Source organism: Tripterygium wilfordii, chromosome 6 (assembly GCF_013401445.1).
Source record: "Tripterygium wilfordii isolate XIE 37 chromosome 6, ASM1340144v1, whole genome shotgun sequence".
NCBI classification, from domain to species: Eukaryota; Viridiplantae; Streptophyta; class Magnoliopsida; order Celastrales; family Celastraceae; genus Tripterygium; species Tripterygium wilfordii.
In genome coordinates, this window is record NC_052237.1 from 811,773 (window position 1) to 822,282 (window position 10,510).

Genomic DNA, 10,510 nt, shown 5'->3' on the forward strand with positions numbered 1-10,510 from the left:
CTAGGAAGCTCACTCTCTATCTCTCAGGGATAAGGGCCTGCAGTGGCCATCATAGGCGTCCAATCTGTTTGCCAAATTCAATAACTGTGTCTATCGCAGAGGCCCTTAACCCTTGTCTCTCATCTCTGCTATTTTTCAATGCTACGCAACCCATCACTAATGAGATAGTGTATATATTGATACACTTTGGCCTAGAGAGTGTACATATAAATAGAGAGAGAGGGAGAGAGAGAGAGATGGGTTCAATAGAAGAAGAGACATTATTGCTAAGAGGCCAACAACAAGTATGGCAGCTCATGTTCGGCTTTGCAGACTCTATGGCTCTCAAATGTGCCATACAACTCCGAATACCTGACATAATATACTCACACGGTGCTCCAATCTCCTTATCCCAAATTGCTTCAGGTAATTTATAACTCACATGTTATGTTCTCGTTCAAACAATTAAGTTTAACTGTGAAGTTTCTGATATCTTGTTGGTTGGGATTTGATTAGGAATTGATTCGCCTAGCCCTGACATGGGGTATCTTGATCGGATAATGAGATATTTAGTTCGAAAAAACATTTTCAGTTCTCATCAATCATCAGACGGTGGAGAGACACTCTTTGGCTTGACTGACACATCAAGATGGTTACTACATGACTCTGATCTCAGCCTCAATTCAATGGTAATTATGCAAAACCATCCATGGCTACTAGCACCATGGCACTGCTTTGCTCAATGTGTTAAAGACGGTGGAATTGCTTTCAAGAAGGCTCATGGTTGTGAAGTTTGGGATTTTGCTTCTCAGAATCCAGAATTCAACAATCTGTCCAACGATGCCATGGCATGCACTAACAAAGCTATCATGAAAGCTTTCTTTTTGGGATATAAAGATGGGTTAAGCAGTAGTACTGTGCAGACATTAGTCGATGTGGGAGGAGGGACTGGAGCTGTATTAGCTGAGATTGTGAAAGTTTATCCTCATATCAAAGGCATAAACTTCGATCTGCCTCTTGTTGTTGCCACAGCACCTGAGTATGTTGGGATTTCACATGTTGGTGGTGACATGTTTGAAGCCATACCTAATGCTGATGAAGTGTTTATGAAGGTTATTAGAACAATTTTTTTCTCTTAATAGCAATCGTATGGATCCAGTTTTTTTTTTTTTTATCCCAGTTATCTTAAATGTTGAAATGTATGCATATGATTTCATATATAGATCATATGAAGTCACTATTTCACATTATTACGTGCGTTCATCTCAACATTTGGGATAGCTGAGACAAAAAACACGCACGCACTTTTTATTTTTTTTAAATGGCCCAAATTGTGTCTTATTAATTTGATGTGTCTTGCAGTGGGTGTTGCACGATTGGAGAGATGAAGACTGTGTGAAGATACTGAGAAATTGTCGAAAAGTGATACCGGAGAAGACTGGAAAGCTTGTTTTGGTAGAAGTTGTGGTTGATGAAGATGAGAATGAGAATGAGAGTTTTGGGAATACTGGTTTTGTGTTTGATCTGTTGATGATTGCGCATGCTTCGGGTGGTAAGGAGAGGACAGAGCTTGAATGGAAGAAATTATTGAAGGAAGGAGGTTTTCCAAGATACAAAATTATCAAAATCCCAGCTATAACCTCCATTATTGAGGCCTATCCAGAGTGATTATAAATTATTCTCTTCTTTTTTTATTGATAAAATATTTTGCTAATGTATGTATTTTGCTCTTTCATTCTGTAATTAATATACCAAATTAAATAATCATAACCCCACCTGCATTATAAATTGTCTTTGTAAATTAGAAATTCTCTCATTTTCATTGTCAATTAGAAGAGTACCAACGTCAATATCAACCGTGGACCCAATCTTGGTTTCAAAAACACTTGGATTTTAGTAATATAGTCACCTGATTTGTGCATAAAAAAGGCCATTATTGGAGAATCGAAGTGAGGTGGCCACCTTTGGTATGAATTATTATTTTTATATAAAAAAATAAAGTATGGTGTTGTACTATAAAGACGAGCATCATTTACACATCACATCTTACTAAGTACACATTAATGTTACAAAAAAATAAAATAAAATCTTTCAATACCCCACTCACCCTACCCACACGCAAACCCATTCGATAGGTTAGGACACTTGCAATGGTATATAATTATTGTACCAATAAAGATGTTGTCTTTTAAAGATGTTGTCTTTTGTTGATGTGTCTGTATTGTAAAACGTGTTTTGCTTATGTGACTGTATTGGGAGAAGTGTTTTGTTGATGTGAATGTATTGGTATTTGATGTTTTGGTGTAGTTTTGTTGTGGATAATATGGAGGAATGAAATGTTGTTGGGTTGGGTGGAAAGAGAAAGTGTATAGAAATTTATGTTTTGTTGATGTAGCTGTATTAGAATACGTGTTTGACTTGACTTTTTATGTAATAGAGGTGGGACTCAAGATTAATTTTGTTGGGGACATTTCCCCCTAAACCATTGCAACTGCCCTTAGTGATGCAGTGGGATTAGAATGCTCTTTGGAGGGGCATTGGAGGAAGATTGAAAGTTAAAGGCACATTATCCTTTCTCGAAGGACTTTGATTTATGGAATTTGTTTTTTTTTTATTTAATTAGAGTTTCTTTTAATTTAATCATGGTTGTGAAGTTTGGGATTTTGCTTCTCAGAATCCAGAATTCAACAATCTATTCAACGATGCCATGGCTTGCACTAACAAGGCTATTATGAAAGCATTTTTCTCGGCCTATAAAGACGGGTTAAACAGTAGTACTGTACAGACATTAGCCGATGTGGGAGGTGGGACTGGAGCTGTATTAGCTGAGATTGTGAAAGTTTATCCTCACATTAATGGCATCAACTTCGATCTGCCTCATGTAGTCAATGCCGTATAATAAACACTAATTTGATGGGATTGTTTGCATAATATGATAGGTTGACCACAAAGGGAACTCAAATTATTTACTAGGTCAATGTCATATAATCTACTCTAATAAATTTTTATTTTTTTACGAGGAGAGAGTTTGCATAGCATTAACCGCTTGGTTGATAGCCTAATAAGGAACCTCTGTAAGACCAAATCATATAAAATTGGAAGGTTCAGAATTTCGATTTACACTAAAAGTAATAATCTTATGATCACATGTTGAGTTTTGATCCAACTTACGATGTCGTCAACTTGAAAATTTTTGTATGTGTGGACCTAATGGTCAGAATTCAGGCTCATATCAAATATTCAGTTGTCAAGTTTGTCTGAAATTGTTTTCGCTTAAAAAAGTTTGCATAGCATTAGGAAAATTCAAGATTGTCTAAATGGGCCGGATTGGTGAACAATTCAAGGCCCATGATTTAAGCCCAATGGAAGTACGCCACTATAGCGTCATCCTGATGCAACACACAGACAGCTTGCAGAATCTCCTCTTTTTTGGTGGTTATCACTTAAGGCAATTGTAATGGTGTCCTATTTGTTAGTCCAATAAAAATGTTAGTCCTATCTCATCTCTATTATACAAAAAATCAAGTCATCCACGTCTCTCAATACAATCACATCAGCAAAACACATCTTCCAATATAGTTACATCAGTAAAACACAAATTTCTATACATTATCCCTTCCCACCCAGTATGGAGATCAACAACATTTCATGTCTTGATGTTGTCCACAACAAAACTATATCAAAACACACAATCTCAATACAACAACATCATCAAAACATTTCTCTTAATACAATCATATCAACAAAATATATTTTTTAATACAATCACATCAATAAAAAGAACATCCTATTGTCCAACAATAATTTATCATTCTAAATTTGTAAGTGCCTTTATCAGTTGTCACATTCGTTTTTGATATTTACCGACATTTTTTTTTGAGGAGACATATTAATATTTCGTCAGTACAGGGTTGACATTTTGTGTCGTGTCAATAAGGATATGGCCGATATGCTCTGCTGGTGCTGCGACTCTGTTGGCCCAGTAGCTTTCACTACCAAACGGCCCATAACCAACCACTCATTTACTAAAATCACATTATTCAGGACATTTTGGTCCTTAACTAGGCTTAAATTTCAACTTTTTAGACCATAATCAAAAAGATAAGCACACACAAAAAATGGTGATGGTTTTCTGCTTGGTTTTTTCCTGTCTTGGTTTGTTTCCTTCGTCTTCTCTGCGGGAAGAAAAGGTGTTCTTTGTTGATTGGGTTTGCTCCCAGGTCTAGATCTTCCCAAAAAAAAGTGTAGATGATAAAAATACATTCCACTAAGATTTCGGCATGTGGCAAAGTAACGCTGAGCTGACTCATAGCAAAAGGGTAAGAATAGAAGACACGTTGATACTAAAATTGAGCAGCATCACCTCGGAATAGGTGACGGAGAATGGAGAAGCTTGAAGGAATTAGGAGAAGATACATCTTCCGGAAAATCTTACTGAAAATCCTCTTAGAATATCTTTCATTCTCACTAAAACTCATAATTAATAGCATTCCGATCGAACTGACTTGAAAGTCAGAGCATCCCCTAAAAATTCGTCTCGAGGACTCTTTAACTCACGTTTTTCTCTTTTGCAGATCCTCATAGACAGCCAACAAGCCAATTTCTGATGCTAATCCAATTTCCAGATCACCAAGACCAAGTTAATTTTGGTCGCGGTGAGTTTAGATCGAGCTGCAGCCCTTTTTAGTATGTAGGAATTGGATAGTTTGGCATTTCCTGGGGTCCACAAGATATTTTCTTTTGATAATGTAGGACTACAGATGGTAACAGCTGACATTCGCAATACGCTCGTCATTCGTCCTTTTCTCTTTTCAAACAAAAACTCATTAGGATGCCTTTTGTGGGTGACAAAAAATTTTATTTTTATTTTTAAAAATTATAAATATGTAGTATTTTTCATAACGAACCCAATGATATATTTTTTATTTGAAACAAAAATCAAATTTGTTGCGATCATACATATCGAATATTTTGAGTTTATATCCGATGATCTAGAATTGTCATGTTTTTTTTCATGATGAATTTGATTTTTGTTTTGAACAAAAAATATATTGCTGAATTCGTTACGATGAACACTACACATTTATGGTTTTTAAAAAATATATCGTTGAATATTACATTTCTAATATTTCAACACAATGGTTTCAGAAGGAAACCTATGACGCATACACCGCATGTACGCATGAATTCGCCCCGCATATGGGGTAGCCCATACAGTTGCGCAAGCATGCCTGAAGTGAACCCATTGAGGCATAATGGGAGGTATCAGGTAACCCTCTGTCAATGCAACCTGGATGTAGTGATTATTATTTACGTACCTGATAGCGATAGCAATATATTATTTACGTACCCTTTTACAGAGAATATATTCTCTGCAACTAAATAGTTACACACTTTAAGAGATAATATATTCTCTTCAAACAGATAACATATGACAAGACAAGACATGAGCATGCTTATCACTAGGCTTGGCAAAAACCTAAGATTTTTATAAAATTCAATAATAAATTCGAAATAAGGCCCAAAGGCTTAAATATGTTTTGGAAACCCTAATCCAACTAAATTAAAATAGAATTAAAATAAAACATGTTAAACTCCGAGCTTTGACTGCAAATATGAGGCCCTAAACGAACTCGGATGACCAAAATCCATTGAACGTCTAAGCCAAAAGGCATAGTGTATGATTTATGTCGTCGTTCCACTTCCGACAAGGTATGGTTTGCCCGAAACAGATCTCGTCAATAATTACTAAAATACCAGCTATGGCCTTTTCTAATGACAACTATGTGCCTTTTGTATTTTAAGCTTCTTCCTCTCCAATTTTATACAGAGCCGACAAGTACAACTATGATCTGACTGTAGAGGCTATCACCACTTGCTGTGTCTTGTTAATTATGTATTAAACTTACGTTTCATATTTAACTATGTACTGAAATGGAGTTTAATGTGTAACTATATACTAAAATGGAGTAATTGTACTTTATTTTTAATGATCTTCTTATGAAATTAGGATTAAATTAGAAAAGAGTAAAACATTCTTTACAAATATATATTGTTATCCGACCCAGAAATGATTTTTTTCGCCCTAAATAGAACCAAAGACAAGTTGGCAGGGGAATGTGCCTTACACGCACCTCGTATGTGACATAAATGTACAAATAGTAAGAAAGAAAATCGTGGGAGTGGAGCGAGCCACAGTTGATGAATAGTAAACACACATCACATCAATAGGGTTTGGTACCTTCATGTGGATTTGTGAAACACTGACTCAAGGAAGAAATCACAAAAACATAGATTCATAGATATAGGTTAGAGTGGGTTTATATAGCAACACCCTTTTATGACTTTTGTGACTAATCTTTGATATATATCTCACGTATATGTATACATATACACACATTATGTTGCATTCTTCAACATAAGAGTCGTTGGCAGTTTATATATCAGAAGTGTTACGCATTTCAACAATTATCATCTCAAAAATATCTCAACAACGTGTGCTACTCATTTATTGAGTGGGTGGACGTGATACATCATATTAAGCCAATACCACACACTCTGTTGGGATGATATCTTTTAGCATCTTATCATTTTTTTTTATATATTGGCCGGTTTGCTTGTACACACATTGATACTAAAATTGAGCAACATCACCTCAGCATAGGCGACCGAGAATGGAGAAGCTTGAAGGAATAAGAAGAAGATACACCTTCTGGAAATTCTTCCTGAAGATCCTCTTAGAATATCTTTCATTCTCACTAAAACTCATAATCAATAGCATTCCGATAAAATTGACTTGAAAGTCAGAGCATCCCCTAAAAATTCGCCTCGAGGACTCTTTAACTCACGTTTTTTCTCTTTTGCAGATCCTCATAGACAGCCAAGAAGCCAATTTCTGATGCTAATCCAATTTCCAGATCACCAAGACCAAATTAATTTTGGACGCGGTGGGTTTAGATCGACCTGCCCTTTTTAGTATGTAGGAATTGGATAGTTTGGCATTTCCTATGGAGATTATAGAAGCCTGGGGTGCACTAGAGATTTTCTTTTGATAATGTAGGACTACAGATTGTAACAGCTGACATGCATAATACACTCGTCATTCGTCCCTTTCTCTTTTCAAACATGTTGTATACACGTGACATCAGCACCCTTTTTATGACTTTTGTGACAAATTTTTGATATATATCTCACGTGTACGTTTACATATATGATGTGCCAAATATATACATACATTTGCACAAAACTATATTTGCATATTGTAGGTGCTAAGACAAAAAAGGGAGGAAAAGAGTGCAAAATGAAGATTTGGACTCCAGAACTGATTTCCGATCGATCGGAGCCATTCCCGATCGATCGGAGCCATTCCCGATCGATCGGACCTGCCAAAACACTAAAAAATATTGGAGGCAGATTGTATTTCCGATCGATCGGAACAGTGTCCGATCGATCGGATGTACTATTCACAGCACGCGTAGTTTCGCGAAAAAGTTCCGAATTCATTTGTTTTTAAGCCAAAACGACCCCAACTTGTTTTGAAAACGACATAAGAGTTTGAGGAAGTATAAAAGGGCATAAAATAGGGTTTTGGGGGAGTTCTTGGAGGGTTTTTCATTCTACCACCATTGAAGAGCTTGGAGCCACCATTGAAGCTTGGAGAAGAAGAGGGTCTACAAGGGGGTTTTCTCTCTCCTTTTCTATCCTAGTTTCTATGGTTGATTTCCTTTATTTAATGATGTATTTTGCTTCCATGAGTGGCTAGATTTCTTACTAGGGTCTTAATGTAACCAAACCTTGAAGATTCAATAAACTTGGTTTCCTTATTTCTTGATTTCTCTCTCTCTTGATTGTCTATGGGTGTGATTAATGCTTTTGAATGTTTGGCCATCATTCAATTGATTTGCTGCCTAGATTGAGACCGGAAGGAGATATCTAGGGTTTGCCTCAAGCCATAGATGACATAGGGTGCATAAACCATAAGAATATAGGTTTGTGGCTTATGCAATCGCTAAATGATTTCCATAGTTCTTAATGGGTTTTTGATATATTAATCCGATTGTTAGGAATAACAGGGATTTATGTTGAAAATACGTTTGATGTATCTAGGAATAGAACATTGAATAGGTTGGGAAATCGATTGTCATTATAGAGAGAGGAATTAGGGATTAAGGGACCAAGGGAATTGAATTGGATAGGTGAGGTGACGTTAAGTACCCTAGTGCTTTCCATCCTTGACTTCACACTTGTGTTTGATTTGTTTTTGTTCTTTTGCTTTAGTTTAGTTTAAAAACAAAACCAATCTCGAATCCTCTTACCCAATTTGCATAATTATAGCTTGTTTGACATTGATTTCTATTGTCAATACGTCCCTAGTGGAAATGATAATTTACTCTATATTACTTGTGCGATTTGTGCGCTTGTAATTAAATCCATATCAATATACACATGTTATGTCGTATTCTTCAACATAAGAGTCGTTGGCAGTTTATATATCAGAAGTGTGTGGTATTCATTCATTGAAAATTATGCCATTACCGCACACTCTATTGGGATGATATCTCTTGTTTCATAATCATTTTTGTTTATATATTGACCGGTTTGCTTGTACTCTCAGCATTATAAAAAAACAGACTTTTTTGCAGTAAAGAGAGGGATTTGCGAGAGAAAAATGGAATCACAAGAAGCCCAAGGGGATCACACACTGCTGAGAGCCCAAGCAGAGGTATGGCAACTCATGTATGGTTTTGCAGATTCAATGGTGCTCAAGTGTGCTATAGAGCTTGGAATACCTGACATAATCCACTCACACGGTGGTCCAATCTCCTTGTCCCAAATTGCTTCAGGTACTCTGTAGTGTACATCATAACTTGTTATTATCTTCATATTTTCTTTACTTAATTATTTTGGATATTGAACAGGTTTGAATTCATCTCATCCTGACCTTGCTTACCTTGAGCGAATAATGAGATATCTAGTTCGAAAAAAAGTATTTAGTGTTCATAATCAAGCAAATGGTGGAGAGATTCTGTATGGTTTGACACATATATCTAGATGGTTGTTAACTGACTCCAATCTGTGTCTAAGTCCAATGGCGATTATGGAGAGTCATCCATGGCAACTAGTGCCGTGGCATTGCTTTGCGCGGTGTGTGAAAGAAGGCGGACTGGCTTTTGAGAAGGCTCATGGCTGTGGAATCTGGGACTTAGCTTCCCAAAACCCAGAATTCAACAACTTGTTCAATGATGGCTTAGCAAGTTCCTCAAAGGTTGTTATCAGTGCACTGATTTCACAATACAAAGATGGATTTGCTGATGTGAAGACTTTGGTGGATGTTGGGGGTGGCACTGGAGTTGGCTTAGCTGAGATTGTGAAAGCTTATCCTCACATCAAAGCTATAAATTTCGACTTGCCGCATGTACTTGCCACAGCACCTGACCACACCGGGATCTCTCATGTCGGCGGGGACATGTTCGACACCATACCTAATGCAGATGCAGTTTTCATGAAGGTTGGTTTTGATTTCAATATATTTATTCTCTTAACTTTGCCAGATTTTTACAATTTCCAATCCTTTCAGTGGATATTACACGACTGGAGAGATGAAGATTGTGTAAAGATTTTGAAGAATTGTCGAAAAGCAATACCGGAGAAGACTGGAAAACTTGTTCTGATGGAAATTGTTGTGCAAGAAGAAGAGGACACCATGTTTGGAAATATGGATTTGATATTTGATTTGGTAATGATAGCACATACCTCAGGTGGTGAGAGAACTGAGTCGCAATGGAAGAAATTATTAGCTGAAGGAGGTTTCCCTCGCTACAAAATCATCAGAATCCCAGCTTTCCTATCCATCATTGAGGCCTATCCAGAATGATTAGCAAGAAATCTTGTTGATAGTATTTGTTGTTGTTTTTATAGTTGGACCATATTGTACTTTGTTCTGTTATATAACTCTATTATCATTATCTAATCACTGAAAGAAGAACCTGAGACAGAAAAGGGGAGACAAAGTATGAATCATAAACCCTATTGAAGTCCATTACATAAACAGTGCATAAAGGTCAAGTTGCCTTCGAATTCAAAAGCTAGTTTTTCCAAACAACCACCTGAATGGATGATAACTAATTAGTTGATAAATTTTTCTGAGGCCAAACCGTATGAAATTGGTAGGTCTTGAGTTCGATTTTCATGAGCTAGAGGAATACCCTTGTGGTCACGTGTTGGGTTTTGGTGCAACTTAACCTGTCATCATGTGAGAAATTTTTATACTCACAGACTTGACGTAATCAAACTTGTGTGATTTGTTCTCGGTTTAAAAAAAAGATTTCCAAACATATTTATGCTGCATTTCGGCCTTTTGGTTTGGGTAGCTTTTGAACAATAAGATGATTAGACAGCCCTTGCGTTTTGATTTATATGGACTTTAGTGGGTAGTCCAACTTGGAAACCCATTAAGAGAATGTCTGGCCTGCTTAATCATATGGGCTTCGGCTCCAAAAATGTGGCCCAATAACAGGCCTAGTCAGGAACC

The 10,510-nt window shown here is 36.6% G+C and overlaps 2 protein-coding genes across 2 annotated transcripts; both read left to right on the forward strand.

The window, feature by feature from the left end:
• Positions 1–223: 223 nt before the first annotated feature.
• LOC120000930 (desmethylxanthohumol 6'-O-methyltransferase-like) lies at positions 224–1,761 on the forward strand. Its single transcript, XM_038849097.1, has 3 exons — positions 224–405; positions 496–1,091; positions 1,342–1,761. The coding sequence occupies exons 1-3, from the start codon at positions 237–239 to the stop codon at positions 1,645–1,647; spliced, it is 1,071 nt and encodes a 356-aa protein (XP_038705025.1). The 5' UTR covers positions 224–236; the 3' UTR covers positions 1,648–1,761.
• A 6,740-nt stretch (positions 1,762–8,501) lies between these two features.
• LOC119999881 (xanthohumol 4-O-methyltransferase-like) lies at positions 8,502–9,947 on the forward strand. The gene is made up of 3 exons (XM_038847670.1): positions 8,502–8,822; positions 8,898–9,487; positions 9,557–9,947. Exons 1-3 carry the CDS (start codon positions 8,648–8,650, stop codon positions 9,851–9,853), a joined length of 1,062 nt encoding a protein of 353 aa, XP_038703598.1. The 5' UTR covers positions 8,502–8,647; the 3' UTR covers positions 9,854–9,947.
• The last annotated feature ends 563 nt before the right edge of the window (positions 9,948–10,510 follow it).

Bases quoted from the DNA above. Each gene is read 5' to 3' on its own strand.
- LOC119999881 (XM_038847670.1), top strand. From the start codon at position 8,648: ATGGAATCACAAGAAGCCCAAGGGGATCACACACTGCTGAGAGCCCAA. The intron at 8,823-8,897 runs GTACTCTGTAGT...GATATTGAACAG, and splicing joins CTTGTCCCAAATTGCTTCAG to GTTTGAATTCATCTCATCCT. The intron at 9,488-9,556 runs GTTGGTTTTGAT...CAATCCTTTCAG, and splicing joins CAGATGCAGTTTTCATGAAG to TGGATATTACACGACTGGAG.
- LOC120000930 (XM_038849097.1), top strand. From the start codon at position 237: ATGGGTTCAATAGAAGAAGAGACATTATTGCTAAGAGGCCAACAACAA. The intron at 406-495 runs GTAATTTATAAC...GGATTTGATTAG, and splicing joins CTTATCCCAAATTGCTTCAG to GAATTGATTCGCCTAGCCCT. The intron at 1,092-1,341 runs GTTATTAGAACA...TGTGTCTTGCAG, and splicing joins CTGATGAAGTGTTTATGAAG to TGGGTGTTGCACGATTGGAG.